Raw genomic sequence first — 22,939 nt, 5'->3', positions numbered from 1 at the left:
GCAATTTGCTTCGTTTTGCTTCATTTTGCTTGGTCTTCTCGGTCCTCTCCCCACGCGGCCACCTGCCTAGTCTGTCAGGCTCCCGTTATCTGTGATCGCTCGCGTGCGTGAAAGACTCTCTTTGATTCGGTGCTTGGTTCCCAGGCTAGCAAAGTTCCTTCTAGCGTCGTCTGCTTTTCGACATTTCTGACAGTCCACCGAACTTATTTGCAAAAAGTCTGTTTTTAAAAGATGTCTTAGGCAAGCTGCTTTTGGCAGCAGCCTAACCACCACACTGGGTTCCTTTCGTCTCTGTTCTCAGACAATTCGATAGTCCTCCGCAGGTACATGTAAGCCCACCTGCGCCTCGCCAGAAACTGCATTATGTGGAAAAAAAAAGGCCTCTAAATGGAATCCTCACGCTGAACTCGCCTCTCAAGGTCCAGACATCGTGCGTCTGTCACAAATGCTTATTGGCTGTAGCGAGTTCCATTCCCACCTTCTTGGCGCCGTCGGATTAGCGAAGGTGCTTCTACTTCAATGACTAAAACACCACTGAACACGGTTCCCAACGCTTTAACAACGAATACATAAGCATTTCCCTCACTAATAATTATCGGAAAAACAAACTCAAAAAAGGAAAGAAAAACATAAAAGCTCTGACAATTAATTCATCAATTCAATTCAATCCCCACGCTTATAGCACGTGTTCATCGTCTTTTCTAACGGCCAAGACCTCGTGGCCTATTCTCTACCCCTTCGTTCGACCGCAATCAATGACCTCCCGTTGTTGGTAAACCCAGGTACACTTTGAATGAGTCGTAGATCAACCACTGGAACGCAGTTAAGGTTCCAATCATAACAATTCTTACTGGGAGTCCGTTCCAGAGCCCACTAAATCCAATGTTGCCATAAATTCGGGTCATCGCCCTTGCCGCAGATTCAGAAGCTATAATCAAATCTATTAGCCACTTCTTATTCTTCTTCTTTTTTTTTTTTGTCTTAGAGAAAGGAGGGTAGAAAGAATTTTCCGTGAAAAAATAAAAGTCGAAATCCGGGGAACAAAGCGATTGCGCTTACCTTTCCGTTCCGAGTTCAACTTGGAGACCATAACATCGGCTGGATGCGACACTACGGCACATGCCACGCCAGCAATGTAGCCCCCCAAAAAGCTGACTCCAGTCTGGACCAACTTGCCATAATCTTCCTTCCTGCCGCTCAAACCTTTCTTGTAAATCAAGTTGACAGTCTCTTCAAAAGTGGCGAACTTGCACATCGTATAGGGGATTTGCCGTCCCCACAATGGAACAATTCCAGCATAAAGTTTTGCCATCCCACCTTCGGCAGTAGTCTTTGCCCACGCCTGTCGCAGATTTTTTGCATATGGCGGGACAGTGGTCTGCATCTTGACTTTCAACGCCTCGAATGGGCATAGTAGGATATCAGCGATGAATTCAGCAGACGCAGAAGCGCCAAGATAAACGACTGTGCGATTCATCCCAGGGAAAATATTATCCCCATAGATATGCTTGAAGATCTCATAGAATCCATATTTTCCAAATCCTTGGAAGGAGTATCCGACAAGAGTCGGAGACCAACCCGTGAAAACCCCTCTAATCCCTTCCTTTGCATATATCAATTTCCACCCTTGGACATTTGATTTGTAGAGCTTCGAATCAACCTGTCGTCTCGTCTTGACGAGATCAAGGGGTGTGACGAAAGTGTGGGTCGGGCCACAAGCGACAATTCCACCGAGCATGCATGACAAGAAATACTTGGGTGAATTAGGCTCGATCTTGCCAAAGGGATATTTCTGCAATGCAGGTAAGCTCTTCGGGTCGATATTGGCTGGTGGGCCAAGGGGATTATTAGATCTAGACGTCATGATAACCAATGAGATAGGAAAACGGCCTGGGATCCTTTTTCCTTTGACAAGTCGCGCTCGACTATCCGAATTCTTCCGATCAGAATGAGATGGGTTAGTTGACAGCCTTCTTTTTGCTGTCTCTCAGTCGAAGCGAGTGTCGTTCCCACGTGGCGAAAATGTTCGCTCAGAAGCAAAAGCCAAGCGATCTCACCAGCGGCCCAAATTCCCTAATCGGTCAAGTTTTTGTGAAGGGTTTTTTGTAAGCCGGCGTGATGATGAATGCCACCGATATACAGTGGAGGAAACTGAATAGCCTCTGCGAAGCCTTTCAAGCCTTGTCAAACTATGCGATATCGGCACAATGTCGGTTCAACAATATTCTATAGCTCTATCTATACACCCACTGTATTACAGCTTTATAGTTGCAAATGTGGGTGCAATTATGTTAGTGTACAGTACACAACGAAGATCGTAAGGAACTAGCAAGCAAATGAGGACAGAGGAAAGATAATGAAATAGCCAAAACCACAAACCTGGAAGCCTCCTAGATGAAATATAAAAGCGATCGAACCGAACGAGGCGGAAGGTTGGCGCTTGACGAGAAAAGTGCCGTCGATGGTACCGGTTCTCAGCTGACGTCATGATTTCCCGCACGTTAACAAGCTTTAATGTTCCAGAGATCCCTGCTCGGCGGCGTCGCTTGGTATTGCTTGATCCGGTTGGATCTGCGCTGCCCAAAAAGACCATGTGTTGCAACGCATAAAATACAACGATGTCTCAACACAGCGTGTTGAGGGGACAAACGCTCCAGTTCTTTTCCGCTTTTACACGGACCTTAGAGCCTCGGGCGCGGGGTTAGGCCTCCAAGCTGTGCAATTTGTGCATGTAAGCTGATATCCAGGGCATTGTCGCGCTCGCGCTCGGTGGTCTCGATCTTTAACCCCTCATCATATCTCATCTCTAAACTGCCTCCAAAGATTTCCCTAAATCTCCCGCGTAGATCAAGATATTGCCACCGCTAAAGATCCTAGCAAGAAAACTTTTTTGTCCGCCACAATGCCCATGAAAACCGAAGAAGTCACAACGTATGTGGGTATATTCCGCGCCGGACCGAATGATAGGTTGCATTCATCAGGCAACAATCGGAGGCCTGGCCCCAAACTAAGCCACCCAAAGCGGAGGCAGCCCAATAATACCACTCTGTTGGCTTCTCCGACCGAGGCTTCATATGCATGAGCTCGCGGATTTAAAACCTCTAGCTTCATATACCATATACATTATAAAATTTTCTTGAAATTTGATATAACTAATCATATTCTCTCGGCACATATTAGGTACGAAGATTTCCAAGCGAAACTAGCGCATGGAAAACCCATAGCTGTATTCCTTTTCTGGACAGAATGCGGGTATTGCGACGACATTGCCCCATTCTTCGAAGAACAGTTCCTGCATGACAATCATAAACACATAGAGTTTTTCCGAGTGGATAAGGAATCGGACCTTGGCAGGAAATTTCGCGCAGACTATAGTATTAAGGCATACCGTAAGCTTGAAGCCAAGGGCAATTGTGACATCTGCCTATTTTATCTCCTTGATACTGCTCCCAAACCCGTGGGCCTAATAGTTTAAGATGGAATTCTGATTCAGTGATATACATTTAGCACGTTTCCTCGTCTTCAATACTCCAAATATATCTGGGGTCAGTGTAGTCCCGGGCCGCCGTATCCACGGGGATAATGTTATAATCATTGAAAAGGGAGGAGACAAACAGACTCTCTTGTCCGAAACACTCGCTCACTGCTCTGGATGACTATCAAAGCCTAAGGGTCGTGGCCGCAAAAGAGTACCTGCAAAGATTTGATTCATATAATAACATCCAAACGTCAAAACTTCAGACTCAATCTTCCAGGTTTGGGTATGAGACAAGACTCAATGATATAGCTTGAAAATTTCCAACCTGGTATCCGGCCCGTACGTTTAGTTGGTGTCAATTGCCTAGTATACACACTGCAGATATTCTAATTCTACATGTATCTAATATAATGAGTGCTATTTAAATCCAACATGTGCGCCCATAACTCTTAAGCCACTCTTACACCCTTGTACAGTTGATCAAAGCCTGGACTTCGGATACTGGAGTCGTCGCAACCGTATACAATAACCTCCCATTATCTCTCCTACAAGTAAACGCATTAAACCCATTCCACCCACCCCCAACAACTGCGCCGACGGCGGCGTTATTAGCCCCGAAGTTAAGATCGAACTGAAAGGTTATACCGGAAGGGAAGAAAACTTCATAATGCGTATTGCCGCTACAAGGGGTTGGCCATGTTCGCCAGATGCTTGTGCCGCCGGAGGGACCGATGGCTTCATCACTATTTCTAGGTTCGGCGCCCGACCATCCAAGAGCGGAAGTAGGGTAGTAGGCTAGAACACCAAGCCAGTAGGGAACGCTGGGTGGTGGGAGGGCGATGGCGGTAAGGTAAATGACTTCTGTTGCGTCTCTTTTTGCGAGCGCATGTTTCGAGTCGGCGGTATCGACGGGAGATCCAATAGCCCCCAGTGAGAGAGGAAGAGCAGCAATGAGGGAGGACAGGACGACCATCTTGGGAATATTAAATTATGGATGAACTTTAAAGCTTCGGCGTAACTATGAGTGCTATATCCCTAGCCACTGAAGACACCGGTAAGGACGCAGATTTAATTTGAATCGAGAGCATCTGCCGACCTTTATACCTTTCGGGATTTCATCATGGCCCGCGGCCCGTTTCCATATTTCCCAATCATTTCGATCCTAGCTAAATCAACGTTGAAAAGAATCGGAAACTTAATAATAGAAGAGCCAGCAAAGTCGCACTTTGCGAGCAATAGCTCGGATATTCCTTCGCTGTTGAACTTAGCCGTCCTGTTTAGGGAATACTATGATGACGATAATATAAGCCCGCAAATCGATCTACCCACATAAACGCGCCCCTTCGAAGAATGGCTGAGCGACAGCTAAATTGGATTGCAAAGCCCGGATTATTATAATATCGCTAAGGTCGACAAATTTGCAAAGCTGTCTTAATTTTCAGCAATCCCACAGACACCTAGACCCACAACCTGCACTGCCACCCAAGCTCGACTTTTGGTATTAATATATATTGCGGGTGACCAATATATAGGTAGTACGCAATATCTGTATATATATATATATACATAGAGTAGAGACGAATCTCGATGTTTCCCATCATCACGCCTCAGTCTGTTACACTTCAATTTGGTGGTATTATTAACTCCTGAAGTCCTAGTCTTGTTCGTCCAAGGTCGACGTCATGTAATATGTATAAAAATCTATCGATCTACGCCCTGGAGCTTAAGCTATAATGATGGCAAGCGAAGCTTTCGTCGCTTGCTAACTAATAACTCATGACATAAAGCGAATGTTCGAACATGCATGCATGCTCATACGCTTAATAATTAAAATATCATAAATTTATCTCCTAATTTTGCCCTTATAGAACCCAAGGTTGCTTCGAATCTGCCCTTGGTCAACTGAATTACCGGAGCACTTTATAACTGAATCCTTCACAAAAGGCCCTGAACCGAGGGCTCTGTGCGCACATGTTGGAGATTAGTGATCCCAGCCTGCACCTCGCCCACCGGGTAATCGCGCTTGACCACGAACTTCTACAAAAACTGCTGCGCGAACGAATGCTAACAACACTCCACATACCGGTATATACCATGATAATCAGGATTTTCTGATATCACATCATGTACTGTAAACGTTAAATGTTGTTATATCCTGTTATCATATCCTGTTATCATATCCTATTATCATATCATTTTACATTCAGCTACCACCATCAATGCTACAGAATGGTTGTGGTGTCGTCCAAACGTCCTATTGGTGACGCAAGCGTTTCGATAATTTGGGCCTTTCTTGGCGCGTACCCACGTGCATTGATCTCAGGGTCAGCAAATGTCAAAATGCAAAGCAGGCAAGCGATGCCGACGACCGCGACCGCAAAAAGTGCGTCCCCAATTGATCAATCTTCTTCCGATTCCAAAAATTTGTTGTCTCGTACCTAGACCTAGAAGAACAATTTTTTGTAGTGACAAGATTAATAGAATCATTCGCCATTGAAGCAGGACGATATCGGGGTGCACCGGTGATACGCTCGCGCTCTAAAGTAAGTCTGATCCCGAGCTCAAAAGTTGCCTGCACGTTCCTCCGAACTAAGTTAATGCCCAAGGACTGGATCGAATTAAAATAAACTAGCGATGGCGCGATTGCTCTCGACAATTCGAATACCATCAATGTGATGTCTTCGAAGATGCCGTCTTCATGTCCTGCTCGCGAATAAGATCGTACGCAGGGCCTTCTCGGCTTTTTAGATTTCCGAGCCCTCAGTCCAGATCTAGAGCCGAGTGAACTATAGAGCCCCAAACTAGGCTCAGCAGAGGGTCTCGGACCTGCCAGAGCCAGTAATTCGCGAGAATGCCCAGCCTGTTGTCGGCCCGTCAAAACACAATCGTCTGAGGTCTCGTACCTAGTCGTCTGTTAAAGCCCCTGTTTCGCTTCAACTTCCTCCAGTTTCACAACCATGGTTCAACGGAACCTCGTCCCGCGAGGTACCATTAACCTTCTCACGACCCACGAAATTTCCATTAAAATCCCGTCTGTCCCAGAAAACTTTACCATGGTACACCTAAATTTTGGAAACTTTAATTCTCCGTCTTTGTCCACATTTTCTCAGGAGTGTCTATGCTATTGGTGGAACTTTTCATGGAATCGGCTTTCTACCATGGCCCAATTATTGGGCCAAGCCAATTCCCACGGACCTTCGACCTGGTTATTGGAAAGAGCAGTAATATATCGATATATGGGAGCGGATTGATATAAATACGGGGGCATATATGCAGTTACCATATTTGATACCCAGGATATCAACTCCATCGTTCAAAGTGCCACAGAGATAGAACAGAAATGGACAGCTATCGAAAGATTATCGCGGCAGGTGCCGTTTTATCCCTCCTCCTCCTCAAGGGCGCTAACGCGCAAGCACAGCCATACGCGCAATGCGGTGGGTATGGATTCACATATGCGCCCCAGAGATTATGATATGGTTGATATTAACAAAGCGCAGGTCTGGATATACCGGTCCGACCACCTGTGTTAGTGGATGGACATGCGTCTACAGCAGTGAATGGTACTCTCAATGCCTTCAAGGGACTGCTGCAATCTCCAGCACAGCCGCCACCACGACGAGGACAACTACTAGTGCTGCCACAACTAGCCGAACGACTACAACGAGTTCTAAAACTACTCTTTCCACCACCATTCGTACGACCACAACCTCCGCCTCACCAGGTGCCACCGGGTGTGTTATATATGTCTCCACAAGTGGCTCTGACTCCAACAATGGCAGTATAAACTCTCCATTTGCTGGCATTCAAAAGGCCGTTGACACTGCAACCCCAGGATGTACGATCTACATCCGCAGTGGCACCTATAAACCGTTAAAGAATATTCAAATCGCGAAAAGTGGAACATCTTCTCAGCGATATACTATTTCTGCCTACCCTGGTGAGAAGGTTATCATCGATGGAGATAACATGACCGGCACACCCGCAGACTTGAACGCCAGCCTGGCCAACTCTGACCGTGGTATCTTCCACGTCCAAAATGCCAATTATTGGACCTTCAAGAAACTTGAGCTAATCAATGGACCATACGGGATGTACAACCGTGACGCCTCGTACAACGACTTCTTGGATCTCATAACCAGAGATAACTATGAGTCAGGTTTCCAACTCGAAGGAGAGGTTGCCTATTGCAATGTTATCAACTTAGACAGTTACGGAAACCGTGATCCCAGAAAGAACGGTGAATCTGCCGACGGTCTTGCTATCAAACAAGGTCGCGGCGCAGGAAACGTTGTCCGTGGCGCTAGGCTCTGGAACAACGTGGATGACGGTATGGACCTTTGGTAAGTATAGTATCCACCCAGATCAATGGAATTGATGAAGGAAAGAGAAAAGAGTTTAACTTCCCACCAGGATGTTCGAAACCCCCATTCTCATCGAAAACACCATCGCCTGGGGTAATGGTGTCAACAGATGGGGCTTCTCCCCCTTCGAAGGGGACGGCAATGGCTTCAAACTCGGTGGCGGAGATCCAGACGTTCCAGCCAACCATATAATCCGTAACTGCTACGCCTTCTCTAACGCCAAGCACGGCTTCACAGACAACGGCAACTACGGCACTCTCAACCTTGACCACAATACCGCCTGGAAGAATGGCGGCACAGGATTTTCTTTCGCGAACTCCCCCAGCAAGTTGACCAACAACCTGGCCAGCAACAACGCCGCCACTTACACTCTCAAATCCGGTGGCTCTCAGAGTGCAAACTCTTGGAATATTGGTGGCACATGGAACGATGCGAGGTTTATCAGTACCACGACTGCCCTTGTTACCGGAGCTCGCGATTCAAACAATATGATTCCTGCTAGCGACTTTTTGCTCCTGAAGGATGGAACAACCACTGGCGCTACTACGCACGTTTAGTTCCGACGTCACACAACCGCGGAAATATCGGGGAACGAGGATACAATGTATATAGCGCACACCTAATTTACAACGTAACCAAATTATTTGTTTCTGCTAGTTTTGGCCCAAACCTCCCTGCAGCGTTTATCCAACACGAATCCGGGTACTCGAGTTTCAAAGTATAATAATCCACAGCCACGTTTAGGAATCTACATGCTTATTCCACAAAGCCTAGAAAGTCATGCAATGGCCATGATATCCAAAATACGTCAACATAAATATCTCGAGAGTGTAGTAGCAAAAATGTTGCTCAAACGGGCAAGGTGGTAGAGATTCGACAGTCCCTGAATTTGCAATCAGCTGATATGGTAGGTCGCTTGGTGAGACTTTAGGGGATTTCTTGTGCCTCGGCTTCTCGTAAATCCTTTACGATAACCTTGGGTTTATTATCACAAAGGCAAAACAAACCCAACCATTTTCTAATAGCCGTGGTAGATGCGTGCACCATTACGAGCTCATAGGTCGATAAAGACGCGGCATTCCACGCCGCACATATGCAGTTTCAAGGTGTAACTGTCGCCTAACTACAAAGCCTCGAGTCACACGGGTGGGGAAAAAGTGCCTAGGCCGTTCCTTCAGACCCAAAGTGAATGTTGGGACAAGAACGCGTTACGGAGCTCGGCAGTCTAGAGCTGGAGCTCTATAGATCTATCGATGGAATGTAGATCGACGGGAATGGCTATCCATTCTAGGTCGATAAAAGGGAGACCATCGGCAGATAAGCGGCTGGATATAGTTTTCCTTGCATTATATTATGCTTTTGAGCTTTAACCTTTCTCGCATTATCGCTCCACACGATGCATTCAAAGCTTCTACTTTTAGTTCCCATTGTACTAGCGGGAGTTGAATGCCTATCAACATACTCTAACACACGTGCACAACAACTAAACAACCCCGGCAATTGGACGCTAGGCCTTCCAGCATTTGACTCTCTTCTCCGCAGAGATGACTCTCCAGATTCTCAAGTAGACTACTGGGTTTTCACGGTCCGAATTGGGCATGGCGAAGACACAGAACTAGATGATATTCGCAAATACATCCAAGCAGAATTGGGATCGGATCGCAAGAAAACGAAGGAGAAATGGGCGCGTAATGTTACGGGTGGTATTATGTGGTTTTATTTGAAGTGTAGCAAAGGGTACGTGATGTCCTTGTCCGCACCCAAGAATGCTACCCGCATTTAAGAATAATCCCCCAAAGATTATGGATTGCCACACTAGCTAGTTGAAGGGTTAAACTTGTGAGCTTGTTTGTAAATCTAAAAAAAATGAGCTGACATCGTCTTTCACTTTAAGAACTGCAGAGCACATAGTGAAACAATGGGAGAAAAGTGTATGTTGCTTCATATCCCATGGATCCACCACTACCGAAAGTTATTATCCCAAAGCATCTAAGTTAAGTGTTTATTGATTGCGGCATTAGATCCAAAATTTTAGCTCTGTCGAAGCCAGGATCAAAGAATTTGAAGCAAGTTTACTCATAGACCCCACCATCGAAACGCTAAAAGCAAAGATGAACGGTGGAGATAAAGACACCGACACCGACAATGCAGACCCAAAACTACACAAGAGGTCATATCTACTGGAAGTAGACGGACAGCGACCAGAAACTTGCATGATTTCTAAGCACCCAAATGCAGAAGACCCTGCACCAGACTCTCCATGCACCTACGAAACGAATTCTTCTCAGGGCCGCGGTGTCATCGTGTATGTTATAGACAGTGGGTTTGATATACGCCATACGGTAGCTCTAGACACTCCAATGACCGAGCTTTAACCTTTATGACATATCCCCTTGCTATCTGTCGTCATTATATTATATTATCAAGAAGCTTACAACTTCCATTTCCTACTAGGACTTCAAAGACACAAATTGGGCCAAAGATGACGAACACATCTTCATAGATGGAGATGACTCTATGGAGAGCTTACGAAGCATGAAACTTGTGCAAACGAGCCGACAGAAAAATCCCTATCATGGCAGTCTAGTACTTAGCAAGCTCTTGGGCGCCAAGAATGGTATCGCTAAATCAGTAACACCAGTCCTTGTAAAGTATACGTCTGCCAGCGGAAAGCATTATCCGGGGTGGTATGTAGAATGTCTCGCGGAAGTGCTCCAAAGGATCGAGAACAATATGAAGAAGAGTGAAGGGAGTGGCATTCCAGGGGCCGGACAGTATCTAATTCTTAGTAATCTTCAACTTCCCTTACCAGTGGGCACTTCGGAAAGAACACAGTTAGATGAAGTCTTCAAAAAATTGCGCGCACTAAACAACGTTGTTTACGTTTCCTCTGCGGGAAACGGCAATCCACCGCCTGGTGGTCAGAGGCGTAGACCGACCCCATGGAAGGAGCAGTATCGGGTAAGAGGCTAGTAGAATGAAGACAACCAGGTCTTTTCAGTCTTGTAGTGAGGACTAGAGCTAATGTAATTGCTACTGTACAGCATGATCCAATACTAAAATCGATGGTTCCAATGGGCTATGGCTATGACGATGCTAATTATAACTTAATAATCGTCGGGGGTACTGACCATACTGGTAGAATAATCTTTCAGACGGCACCATTTGTCCGTGTCTCCGCTCCCGCAGAAAATATTGAGCTTGCTGTGGGCCAGGTAGGTTTTTTTCGAGGAGCGGGATATGAATTGTCTCACGGGACTTCAGTAAGTATGTATTTTCAACGCAACGAGCGATATACACGGCTATTGGATTGCCCAGGTTCTTTTTCTTTATTACTTGCCCAATAATCTCACTAGACTGTTGATAGGGTTATGCAAAACCAAAGACTAATCTCAGATAACTGTTGCAAATCATTATTATTGTAGGCTCCCCTGCAGTAGCTGGGGTTCTAGCTACCTATATTTCCGCATACGGTGACACGGTGTTAGAAGCAAAAGATAGACTCTACCGTCTCGCATATCCCCGCGCAGACATTCAAGCGATGCCCGAAGATCAAAGGAAACTATACCCGCCAGTAGTATTTAATAGTTTCGGTCGGGACCCAAACGCGGCTAAAGGCAAAGACAACGACTGCGCTGTTAACCAGCGTCGAATTATACGGAGAGCTAATGGAACTGCTACCACTGTTCTCGAAGGCGGAGCCTGTATGTAAGCTCTAAAAGAAGCTTTCTTGTTAAAACATTTGTGCTTGATCTTCTAACAATTAGTTGAGTCGGTAGGCCCGACACCAACCTCAAAAAATACGAAGCAAGAGCAGCCGCAGGGAAAGTTTAGTCTCGAGCCCAATGCGACCTTCTGCAAGGTTTGTATGGAAGCAGGCGGCGAAGTTCCTGTAGGTGGAATCATTTGGATACCTGAGGATTGTCCCTGTCTGTGAGGGTTTCGAAATTTCCTGAGAGGCTTTCGCGTAGCTAGTAATAGTGCGGTGCGTCTCACAAATTTCCTATTTTTTCCTATTTCTCTGTTGTATTGTCTTTACATTCAAAGTCGGGCCATGTCAATCCTACATTAATCATGATATCATTCCCATATCCATAAATGCGCTCTTCAGTTGCAATGGCTTGTAACGTTAAGCACCATGCATTTGTGTCTATATATATAATATAGGCGCCCCTGCCACTCCATATTGTGCTTAGTACATTTTTCTCTATCCACATAGCCGGTTTCATGGTATATTCCTATACATACTATGTACATACATGTATACACTGCGGTGTTGCCTCCGGCAAATTATTGTAGTTAACTCTTTTTTTTAAATACCTTGTGGTCTTGACGATACTGTGTATCACAGCCTACTGTTTACCGAAAAGTTACTCGTCCCTCAGTCTACCCATAAGCCTTATTCTTGTGGGCTGCCGCCTACAGTACGTCGGACTAATCATGTACTAGGCGAGTATGTATGCGGTAGAGCAGTTGGAGCTAGTCAGCGGGGCATGCATATCGGCACGGCTTAGCCCTGTCGACATTTAATTCGGTGGTAGTAGGCTAAATTCGACGGTTCGTTTTTTTGTCCACCCCCTTTTTTCTCACATTCATTTTCAATGCTAGGTCCCCTGCTCGTTTCGCTGTTGAAGGAATATCCAAATGATTTGATAGTCATAGCCGATTCGAGAATACATACAAGCGGGAACCGTTTGGAAAAGCTGTGCATGAATATTTCCATCCACATGGCAATTCTTTCAATGGAATCAATAAGGACGTGGTACAAAGTTTTTTCCAATATCTCCGCCCTAATTGCCTCCATATCTTATCGTACCAGAAGCGTCTACGCATCTACTATAGAAACCCACCAGGTGTAAACTTGTCGGCTCAAGGCCTTGAAAACCGGCACATACAAATGTAAATATACGGTCAATTCATAATCACTGCCCGCGAAGAGCAAGTAATTTTACTTGAACAATTCGTGACGGATGCGGCGACTACCCTAGTACCTAGTTATCGTAGGAAACCCCGAAAACGACCGAGCATTCCACAGATCCACTAGCCACAAAACCTCTCAAATGGCTAAATCCGATATCGAATCTCCTACTAAATATTTCAATCCTTTCTTTAAGTTCCGTGGAGGCTGTGCTTACTCCAAAATTGGTGTTATCGTTATGAATATTAATACGTTCCGTATGGTCAATGGATATTGGCTCGTCCCATGGATCGATCCGTAGCCTCTAGCTCCACATAGATATAATTAATCTAATTTCGAGAAGGTCTAACACTCGTCTACCTTATTTTTTTGTGTGGGGCTGGGTACGAGACAACTACCTGTGTATAATCGAAAACATTTATGAAAAGAGTGGAAACTCATCCCCGATAATATAATAGCCAACCATTTCTTCGATCTTTGCCCCCAGAAGCCATTCTGCCAAATCATATGATCTTTAAATCCACAAGCCGGCTCCACCTACTTTCTTTTCCTCCTACTTGGCGAGACTGTACCAGCATCAGTTAATCTTTTCTTCAATGTTAGGGTGAAAGCATTAGCTAATTGCCACGGAGCTCCCCCTGTAACACCATAAAGGATTTGGTCTCGAGCTTGCGAGGTGCAGTTTCAACAGCATTGGTTCAACCGAAACCCTCACTTGCTTTGTTGTTTGTATTCCCACAAAAGAAGGCCAAGGAGAGATTATCCTATGCAGCGCGCGAGTTTGCCGCAATCGGTCGATCCTTCTTCCTTTGTTGTTTGCTGTTGTGGCATCTAAGTAGTTTAACCCAACGAGCTCGTGATATACACAATCAGATGAAAATATAGTAAAACCTAGAGTTAAATCTATATATAAGTTCGAGAGTGGGCACGTTTTAAAGGTCGATTGTGGGTTTAATCGAGGGGGAAATATCCATCGAATTTTCATTAACATTCGGGATAAGGATGAATACCCAACCGAGCGGGAGGCCTATGGAACCGATTCTGCCTCATAACAAATATATTTTCCCTGTCTATGACCCGCAAGGACTTCTAGCGTCCAGCATTAAGCTATATTTCCCGAATATCCCCGGTCTGATGCTCATCATTCAATCAGCGAATTCTGGAAAGTGATTGTTCAACTCGGCCCCATCGTGCATCGCATCCTGGATATCAGTTTGCCCAAGCTGGTTTGCCCTGACTAGAACAATCCAACATACAACACTTAAAATATATTTTTCCTTTTATCGGTCGTCACTTCTCTTTTGCATCAACTGATCTTTCCTCGGTAAAAAAAAGTATAGATTCAGTGATATCAGATCATCTAAAGCTCAGCTTCCTCACGATTGCGCAAAAAAACCGCTCACTCGTCCGAGCGCGTACGTGCGTCCCAAAGAATCCTTCTCGAAGCCCAAAGTTTGTCTCCGATTGACAGGGCGCGCGCGGCTTCTCTCAGGGATGATCCCTATTAATTCGTCGGCCATCTCGAATCTTCTTCAAACCCTGTGTGAATCCGGCAGCAGTAGCATTTATGTGGTAGCAGTTTCCTGGGCCTTATTCTGGGCGGTATCAAATAAATGGGCAGACGATGCATCTTGACCGCGAATACGAGATCCGATCCACCTCCTTGCAAGGGGATGGCTCGGTTAATCAACCGAAAAGGGCGTTTCCACTGGGCAGTCGAAAACACGGAACGTCTCATCTGTGGCTAGCGTTTGCCATGGCTCATGGCATATGGGGCGAACATGACATGGCCTTGTGGCATCCATAAAAGGGGCACACGGACCCAACGTGTAGCTTCGACTGACATGCAGCACACAAAAATAAGCGTGACGTGATATGAGAATTGTGGCGGCTCTTCATTCAAATGTCGAAACACTCGAGGCCAGGCCTTTGGCGGTATCCAACGCTTTGGGCCCACACTAAGTTCTCCCTTTTCAATCTAGTTATTCGGAGGAGTTCACAACATACATTCCAATCCAAAAATCTTGAAAATTCTTTTCCCCTCGAGTGCCGACTATACACAATCCGGGGTTAGTCTGATTTTCTAGTCGATCCAACCCCACGTGGACTAAAGAAGATTGCTCGAACCGGTCTAAACTAACGGTCGACTGGTCAGGAATCTGGATGATGATATCGACTTTGATGTCAGAACTTTTGACACGCAAAATATGCATAGATAGATAGATGTCTATGCCGGTGACTTTTTCTGTATGACAATATTTCATCAACCTGTTACGTGAACATACATACATACTATGTAAGCTGATTGACCCACGAAAACCTTAAAGTCTATGGTACCACGTCAACCCCAGTCCTTCTCCCTTTTCACAACATAATATCATAAGAATATTATATAGTAATGTCACGAATTTATCCTGTCGAACTGCAGGAGCCTGGCCGAACAAGGGCGCCTCGGATCATGCAGCTTGACAAGGGGACCGTTCTTACGTGTGGAGTCCGGATTAACTATCTTGTGGCTCAACACTCACAATCGGACCCACCCAGTGCCATGGGAAGAACTGGCCAAAGCGCCTGGTCCAGCAAGCCATGAAACCATGGAAATTGGTCCAAGGTCTTGCGAGAACTCCACATCGAAACCGGAAAAATCGTCAAAAGGCAAGATGTGCCGATTGTAGAGTATACAGACTGCGTATATCGAGAATTTGTATAAAGGCCTGCTATTCCCGCCCTTCTTCACGATAATTCTTTCCCATCATCATCAGTTCACTTTCTTCTAATCCACGCTCATTACTTACCAGCCTTCTTCTGTGAAAGGGCATAATTCCAACGTTCTTTTTTTTGAACACCACACTCATTTGAAAAACCAATCTTAATTTCTTTCTTTACTCCGAAAAAACTCTATATACATCAATATGAAGTTCACAGTGCAAGCACTTTTGGCAGCCGGTCTCGCCGCTACCGCGCATGGCCACGCCATTTTCCAGAAGCTATCTATCAATGGGGTTGAGCAAGCTCAGTTGGCTGGTTTCCGTGCCCCAAAGAGCAACGACGTATGTTTAGAATCTATCAATCTATATATTTGGTATATGCTGATTTTTGTGAAATACAGCCCATCATGGATGTCAATTCCAACGATATCATCTGTCAGGTCCCTGGAACGACATCCTCTTCTGTCGTTACCGTCCCAGCTGGTGCAAAGGTCGGCACCTACTGGGGTCACGTTATCGGAGGCGAACAATATTCAGGAGATGTTGACCACCCGATTGCTGCTTCCCACAAGGGCCCAATCGCCATTTACCTGTAAGTCAACTAAATTATGAACTAACGTTTCTTCTATCACAATTCCTAACAAAACTGTAAACAATAGTGCAAAGGTCGACAATGCTGCCACCACTCCTTCCACTGGTCTCAAATGGTTCAAAGTCGCCCACGAGGGCTTCAACACCGCTACCAAGAAATGGGCCGTCGACACCATGATTGATGCTAAGGGTTGGTGGTACTTCAACCTCCCAACCTGTCTCGCCCCAGGAAACTACCTCCTCCGCGCTGAATTGATCGCTCTACACAGCGCCTATGACAACCTTGGTGCTCAATTCTACATCTCCTGCGCCCAAATCAACGTCAGCGGTAGCGGTACCTATAACGGTGGATCCACTGTCTCCTTCCCAGGCGCCTACGCACAGGACGATGCTGGTGTCAAGGTCAGCATCTACGGAAACAGCGGTCAGCCAGATAACAACGGCCGTGTCTATGCCATCCCCGGTCCAGCCCCCATGAGCTGCAACGGACAGTCTAACCCAACCCCTGCCGCCACCACCACCACCAAAGCTGCCGCTACTACTACCACAACCCTCCGAACCACCACCAGGGCTGCTACTACCGCCGCTGTCACCACAACCCCAAGACCAGTCACAACCCCTACTACTACACCCAGAGCTGCTACTACTGCCGCCACTACCACCTCCAAGGCTGGCAGCAGCTGCCCAACCAGCTCCACTGGCTCTGGCTCTGTTGGCGCTCAAGCTCTCTACGGACAATGCGGTGGTGTTAATTGGACAGGTCCAACCAAGTGTGCCCAGGGCACCTGCACAAAATACAACGACTACTACTCCCAGTGCGTGAGCTACTAAACGAGTTCACACCTCTTTCGCCATGGAGCGAAGAGCCGGTGGAAGGGGGCAGCGGAATCATAACCCTCGGGCAATCAAGTCCCGCTAGACAAAAACGCCTCCCCTTCCAATCACTGAGGACGTAGTAACTCAACCTTCTCTGCCAGCGGCAAATCAAAACCCAGTGCATACCAAGTGTCTCGCACTTCCTTTCAATTGGACCATCAAAAGAAACTCTAGAGTTTAAAAAGGTCCCAGGAACCCGTTTATATATACAAAAAAAGAACTTCATAATTCCTGTATATAATTTTTTCTTTCTTTTTCGATTCTTTGATATACCAAAGCCAGACTTTAGTCAGGATTTTATGGGAGTATTTGGGTATCCTTGGGGCTCGAGATAATCGCTTTGAGTACTCAAACTCCATTTTATATTACTGCGGGGCTACGCCTTGCTATTCTTTATTTTTTAAAAAAAAACTTTATTCTTTTATACCGTTTTCTACACTAGAATTGTTTGCTTGTCGGATATCTGTAGAGTATAATAGAATCGTATCTTTTTTTGCCCTTTCAAATCCGTTTTTGTTGTAGTCCAATTGTAACTGATCCAGTGCATGTTTTGAGTAATGAAGCTCCAAAAAAGGAAATGCAGCCTCAGCGGGTCCTCTAATGGGCTTGTACAACTCGTATCATTGATATGGCTGCTATTATATTGACTAGGCTATACAATCAGGCCTACACCTCAACATACGCCACATACGCACGAACGTAAATAATCGAAATAGCAAGTATACATGTATTAAGACTATATTAAGCCACTGAGTCCCACCTTTCCTAGGAGGAGTATTCATACATTATACACGACCAAAATAAAATGTATACGCAACAAGGTTAAAACTTTCCATAAGTCCGAAACCGAATCTTCAAGGTTATCAGATCATCATATTCGAAACGACACAGGTCTGGGCCATATCAAAAACAAAGCCCGGAAAATTAACGCCTCGCTAAAATATTAATAGTGAAAATCCATGACCAAATAAGACATTATCAAGGGAACAGCCATCCAAAGTGATTCCCCTCGTGGTTAACAGTGTGAGAACAGGTGGTTCACAGTCATAGTTTTAAACCCATCATCCCGTCCTTTCACAAGATCCAGGCTCTTAATTAATAAACTCGGTTAGATCCGCCCCCACCACCATGCGAAACATCCTCAACACCAGCAGGCGACGAACTAGCCCCGGATGACGTTGAAGAAGACTCCGACCCAGGCCCCGGATGCCTAAGTCTCAAGCTCAGTCCAACAGCTAAGCCGACCACCAACGCAATGAAAAGGATATTGGCAATAATTAAAATGGCGCAGAATAGTTTTCTTGAGGTCTTTTTTGTGGAGAAAGGGATTCGAATAGTAGCTTCATCCGATGTTGAGTCGACTGATATTCTAGATTTTTCGACATCGACAGTGCTGCCATTGCTGTCGACCGAGAGCCTGGAGGGGTGCGGGGCGAGTGTTTGGGTTGTTTGTGTCATTTTTGAAAGAGGAATTTTAGATGTGTTGGAGATTATGGATTATTCTGTGTCGTATTCTAAGTTAAATTGTGGATTGGGGATGTGCCCGAGTCGAATTACCTGATAGAGGTATGAGACCAGATAGAGGATCGATTCGCGATTGAGATAAGAGGTTGAAGCTGGAGGAGCTTTGAAATAGATGTCTTTCAATCAGGATAGCTTTCTAATTACTCTGTCCAAGGGGAAAGGCCTTTCTTTTATAATTATAGAAAGAAACGATCAGAAATGCCAACTAAGCACTCAAAGATCCCCATCTTTATATAGAAGCCCCCCCTTCTCAAGCCTCATCTGCACCCTCCATGCAAGCTCCTCAAACTAAAATCCTCAAAACTCCAATCACCATCATGCTCAACCACACAACCTCCCGCGTCAAACTGGAGAATTCGTACCTAACCAGTAGTAACTAACAGCCAAACAGCGCTCGCTTTGTTGCGTTCTCCACAAAGTTGCAGCCGCCCCAAGGAAACGGAAAATCGACAACGGTACACCTTGAACCCGCAGTGCAGTTCATGCAGGTTCCGGGGTAGGAACCAATGAGGTTTGAGTTTCTGACTCATCTGGATTGTTGGATATCGCGAGTTGATCGCTGGAATTGGTTAAAACTTCCGGATGAAACGGGTCAGGTTGAGAGGCCATGAGATTTCGTTGCCAACTGCATTGCATTGTCGACGCATATTCGATCCACAAAAAAAAGAGACGAGGATAAGGGATTTTTTTTTCTCCAAAGGAATATGAATGATGATGATCCATAACGAGAGAGAGCGAGAGAGTATGACTATGTCTACTAGTCAAGGGTTCTATTCCCTGACCACGGCTCGACTTTGACTCACGAACCATCGACAAAAAAACTCTGTTTGTTCAGCGTTTTGACCCATCGACTAAGCAAACATCGAGCTTTTGTTAGCGGGGTTACTGCGAAAATCTCGTCAAGCTACCCACATTAGCTTTTTTTCTTGGCCGTACTAGCGGGGCTCTGTTTCATTTTGCATCGAAAAAGTGGGGCCCTGCTAGCTAGCCTCATCAGATGATAATGTATACGTAGTAATGCAATGCCTGCAGAACCCAATGCTTTGTTGCAAAATGGATGGGGCTTGCGTTGGGAGTGGAAAATTTATCAAGGCCAGTCAGAGACGGCAACGCAAGCAAACGCGGCAGACGGAGAAATTAGTCTGAAGTCATGAGAGGAATCAAGCTTTTTAGGTTTAGACGTATTGTTCATAGTAGTTCAAATCCCTGAAGTTTTTTGTGGATTTAGTTAGTGGTGCATAGTTCAGCTAATGCCGAGGCTCCGCGATGCATCCGTATTCCGTATGTGCATAAGTACATATCGATATGTCATGTACGTACATGTACGCAGTCGGCGTCTCTGGCTCTGCCAACTAGTGCTTCTCATGTGATGCTTTACACCCTCTTGCCTTAAATTGATAATCGAATAATAGATTCCGCAGATTATATCATACTGAAGCCTTGTTCTGTGCGCCGAGGAGTTGTATCGCTATATATGTACTGCGTGGAGAGGACCACAAAAAAAAGCTTGATTATTTCCTTTTATAGAAAAGTGTCTAGTACCATTACACTTCAGTTCATTCCCATCAACGGACTTAAAATTGTAAAATAAAACTTAATTAAGGACAGAATAAAAGATACATATTAAGCTTCTAGTCAATTCTCAGCTATCTCATAAATCAATACTCACTATCAAATATATGCTAACGATATCTATATCTTGACATTTTAAATTTTGTTGACAATGTCAATATCTCCCCCAGCCTTCCTGTTACAATATTTCCGTTGGGAATATATAGTAACCAAGTGCTACTCACGATAGTTACTCTCCGCAGCTAGAATTTTAGGCCCCTGTGCGAGTAATCTGATATCAACATTAGAAGTTTTGTCCCCTAGTTATATGTAGATAGTTGAGAAGTAAATCTCTTACCGGGGAACAATCAACCAAGGTAAGGACTCGAAGATTCAGCACCATTAATTTAATCAATATCCAATCAGCATATTCTATATATACACTTGTATTCTTCGTAACATCTACTCAAAATGATCCTCTCAACTCTCCTCTCCCTTCTCTCTATCTCCACCCTCGTCTCTAGTACAGAATTAACGGGTTTCATCGGCATAAAACCTCAAAACAAGGCGCTCGGCGAATTCTACGGTATTCTCCCTTATCAATCCTCCCTCAACCATACACACTTTAATTCATAGAAACGATACTCATGATCATATCTGTATATAAAAATAGCAACTTTCGAATATGAATACCACTCCGTAACGATCCACGACAAAGCTACCATAAGTATGGACCCTACCGGCCGTCGAACCTGGGTTATTACTCCATCGCCCACAAAGCCCGGCACTGTCGTTATCGCCTCCCATTGGCTGGATTATACAGAGCCTCAAGGATGGGTTCCATATGAGCGATTGGTTAGTACGACTTCGTCGGTGAGGTGGGTTGATATTAAGAGTATGTATGATGCTGGGAAGTATAATAATGCTGGGTACGTATTTTTTCTTTCTTAAATTTAGTTCGAGTTCTTGGTTGTTTGGTGAGGAAGATAGGGAGATTGTATTGATGAGTGGAATTTAGATTTCGGATTGTGAAGAATAATAAACCGGTGGTGTTCGATGTTGTGTTCATCGCTCAGTATGTGATACTCCCGCCGAGGGACCAAATACCTATGACAGCGCCTGGACAATGGGGCCCTCCGAAGTTTCATAGTGTGTAAACCCCGACCTCTACAATAAGAGCATATATATTCTGATAACTTTTGAAATATAGTGTGCGTGAAGAACAGCGACTTTGAGAATTGGTCTGGAGATGCCGAGCACGAAGGGAAATCTAACCCTGCACATTGGGGGTTCAGCGGGTCGACCCTGAATTTGGATGGTTTGCAGCCGGATAGTTTGTGTGAGCCTATTGATATTTATCTATTGGGTTATCCAGAGCCCAGCAATAAGAAAGTCAAGTAAGTTTTACCCCTCTTTCCCGACCAGCTTGGTCGCCTGCAGGGTATACATGGAGTCGCTAATCGGAATTGTAGGATCGAGTAACTTGATTTGATATCAATGATGATTTGTATGAGTAGTCTAGAATTCGAGTTCATTATGTGTAGGACACTGATTGATAAGTACATAAAAGAAGCGAAGAAAAAGCGACAAAACAACAGGGGGCCGATATTGATAAAAGCCCGATCGGCAGCTAGACGAGGGCGCTCATGCGAATTTCTGGACAAAAAGTGCTTGAACAATTTCCCTTTTTACCCAAAAATAATAATCAAGAAAGCGCCGTTAAGAATAAAATGCAGAATGTGCGACCAAAAAAAGGGGACGGGCTGAGCACAAAAACACAGATGTCGATTATAATCCTCCACCATACTAGCCAAAATGATGTAGTAGGTACGACGTTTTAAAAAAAAAAGACTGTCTAGTCTTCCTCCTCATCATCATCCTCAGCGTCTTCACCATCATCCTCAGCATCCTCCTCTTCAGGTTCTACCTCTTTCTCCTCCTTCTTTCCACGTCGAGATGAAGTAGTAGCAGCAGCCTTTTTGGGGGCAGCGGCCTTCTTAGCAGCAGGTGCATCTTCCTTCTTTTTCCTACCACGTTTCTCACCGGCAGGCGAAGTGGTCTTAGTTGTTTTCGCAACCTTAGCTTTAGGCTCAGCGCCCTCCTCTTTACGTGGACGACCTCTCTTCCTTGGCTCACCAGAAGCGGTTAGGACGACTGGCTTCTTAGGAGCAGGTCCACCGGGCTTTGGTGGTCTACCGCGACCGCGTTTGACAGGGGCGGAGGCATCACCAGTAGTGTCGGTTTTAGAATCAGCGGCCTTATCAGCAGCTTTATCTACGTCTAGAGCAATGGGCAATAATGAAGACTTGATATCAGCAACAGTTTTCGCGTTATCATTTTGGTAGTAATTGATATTCTTTTTTGTTGGAGAAGCAAGAGCAGAAGTAGCGGACTTGAAGGCCGCGGATGCAAAGTCGGCAGCTTTAATTTTATGATAAAGAAAGAATTATCGAAGCAAAAAGCCGATGACGAGGGAACACGTCAGCCTTAGCTCGAGAAGTTCCCCTTCCCCTTCCCCTTCTAATGTTTATCTTTTTCTTCTTATCACACACCAGTGTGATATATGATCTTGTCTTGTTCAGCTTTTTGCGGGGAGAAGGGATATGGATGGGGTTACGCGATTGGTGGTGGTGTGTATGGTTTGCTTGGGGTTTTCCGTTTGGGAGAAACGCGAACTCACCTAGATTCCCGAGCTTGGTGGCAGCCATGATTTCTGCAGATAGAAAGATACTTATTCGACGAGATTAAAAGATATCAGAGTTGGAAACCGGGCAAAACCGCGATCGGGACAAAAAAATACGCGTTCAAACTTCGGCTTGGATGATTTTTTGGAGGTTTGCGAGGAGATTTGGATTTTCTGTGAATTTTGAAAGGGGAAAAGGAAATAAAAAAAAGGGTGCGAGATTTGGTGGGCGGGCACAGGAAAAAA

At 45.2% G+C, this 22,939-nt stretch overlaps 9 protein-coding genes across 9 annotated transcripts; 5 read left to right on the top strand and 4 right to left on the bottom strand.

Moving 5' to 3' along the window:
* Positions 1-752: 752 nt before the first annotated feature.
* AOL_s00169g250 (uncharacterized protein) lies at positions 753-1,864 on the bottom strand (the record flags this gene model as incomplete). Its single annotated transcript, XM_011127607.1, has 2 exons — positions 753-928; positions 1,060-1,864. The coding sequence occupies 2 exons, from the start codon at positions 1,862-1,864 to the stop codon at positions 753-755; spliced, it is 981 nt and encodes a 326-aa protein (XP_011125909.1).
* A 1,038-nt stretch (positions 1,865-2,902) lies between these two features.
* On the top strand, positions 2,903-3,656 carry AOL_s00169g249 (uncharacterized protein; the record flags this gene model as incomplete). The annotated part of the gene is made up of 3 exons (XM_011127606.1): positions 2,903-2,931; positions 3,181-3,389; positions 3,508-3,656. The coding sequence occupies 3 exons, from the start codon at positions 2,903-2,905 to the stop codon at positions 3,654-3,656; spliced, it is 387 nt and encodes a 128-aa protein (XP_011125908.1).
* A 282-nt stretch (positions 3,657-3,938) lies between these two features.
* AOL_s00169g248 (uncharacterized protein) lies at positions 3,939-4,451 on the bottom strand (the record flags this gene model as incomplete). Its single annotated transcript, XM_011127605.1, has 1 exon — positions 3,939-4,451. The coding sequence occupies one exon, from the start codon at positions 4,449-4,451 to the stop codon at positions 3,939-3,941; it is 513 nt and encodes a 170-aa protein (XP_011125907.1).
* A 2,367-nt stretch (positions 4,452-6,818) lies between these two features.
* On the top strand, positions 6,819-8,399 carry AOL_s00169g247 (uncharacterized protein; the record flags this gene model as incomplete). The annotated part of the gene is made up of 3 exons (XM_011127604.1): positions 6,819-6,919; positions 6,979-7,821; positions 7,892-8,399. The coding sequence occupies 3 exons, from the start codon at positions 6,819-6,821 to the stop codon at positions 8,397-8,399; spliced, it is 1,452 nt and encodes a 483-aa protein (XP_011125906.1).
* An 839-nt stretch (positions 8,400-9,238) lies between these two features.
* Positions 9,239-11,779, top strand: AOL_s00169g246 (uncharacterized protein; the record flags this gene model as incomplete). The annotated part of the gene is made up of 7 exons (XM_011127603.1): positions 9,239-9,579; positions 9,737-9,773; positions 9,864-10,184; positions 10,297-10,803; positions 10,887-11,109; positions 11,268-11,546; positions 11,622-11,779. The coding sequence occupies 7 exons, from the start codon at positions 9,239-9,241 to the stop codon at positions 11,777-11,779; spliced, it is 1,866 nt and encodes a 621-aa protein (XP_011125905.1).
* Positions 11,780-15,672: 3,893 nt separating this feature from the next.
* On the top strand, positions 15,673-16,890 carry AOL_s00169g245 (uncharacterized protein; the record flags this gene model as incomplete). Its single annotated transcript, XM_011127602.1, has 3 exons — positions 15,673-15,810; positions 15,870-16,060; positions 16,128-16,890. The coding sequence occupies 3 exons, from the start codon at positions 15,673-15,675 to the stop codon at positions 16,888-16,890; spliced, it is 1,092 nt and encodes a 363-aa protein (XP_011125904.1).
* Positions 16,891-18,030: 1,140 nt separating this feature from the next.
* AOL_s00169g244 (uncharacterized protein) lies at positions 18,031-18,393 on the bottom strand (the record flags this gene model as incomplete). The annotated part of the gene is made up of 1 exon (XM_011127601.1): positions 18,031-18,393. One exon carries the CDS (start codon positions 18,391-18,393, stop codon positions 18,031-18,033), a length of 363 nt encoding a protein of 120 aa, XP_011125903.1.
* Positions 18,394-20,481: 2,088 nt separating this feature from the next.
* Positions 20,482-21,492, top strand: AOL_s00169g243 (uncharacterized protein; the record flags this gene model as incomplete). The annotated part of the gene is made up of 5 exons (XM_011127600.1): positions 20,482-20,596; positions 20,684-20,939; positions 21,029-21,159; positions 21,221-21,407; positions 21,483-21,492. 5 exons carry the CDS (start codon positions 20,482-20,484, stop codon positions 21,490-21,492), a joined length of 699 nt encoding a protein of 232 aa, XP_011125902.1.
* A 373-nt stretch (positions 21,493-21,865) lies between these two features.
* On the bottom strand, positions 21,866-22,718 carry AOL_s00169g242 (uncharacterized protein; the record flags this gene model as incomplete). Its single annotated transcript, XM_011127599.1, has 2 exons — positions 21,866-22,431; positions 22,691-22,718. 2 exons carry the CDS (start codon positions 22,716-22,718, stop codon positions 21,866-21,868), a joined length of 594 nt encoding a protein of 197 aa, XP_011125901.1.
* Positions 22,719-22,939: the final 221 nt, after the last annotated feature.

This window comes from Orbilia oligospora (assembly GCF_000225545.1).
Source record: "Orbilia oligospora ATCC 24927 unplaced genomic scaffold scaffold00169, whole genome shotgun sequence".
NCBI lineage: Eukaryota > Fungi > Ascomycota > Orbiliomycetes > Orbiliales > Orbiliaceae > Orbilia > Orbilia oligospora.
Note: the sequence above shows the minus strand (reverse complement) of the source record. Positions and strands in the feature narration are given on the sequence as shown.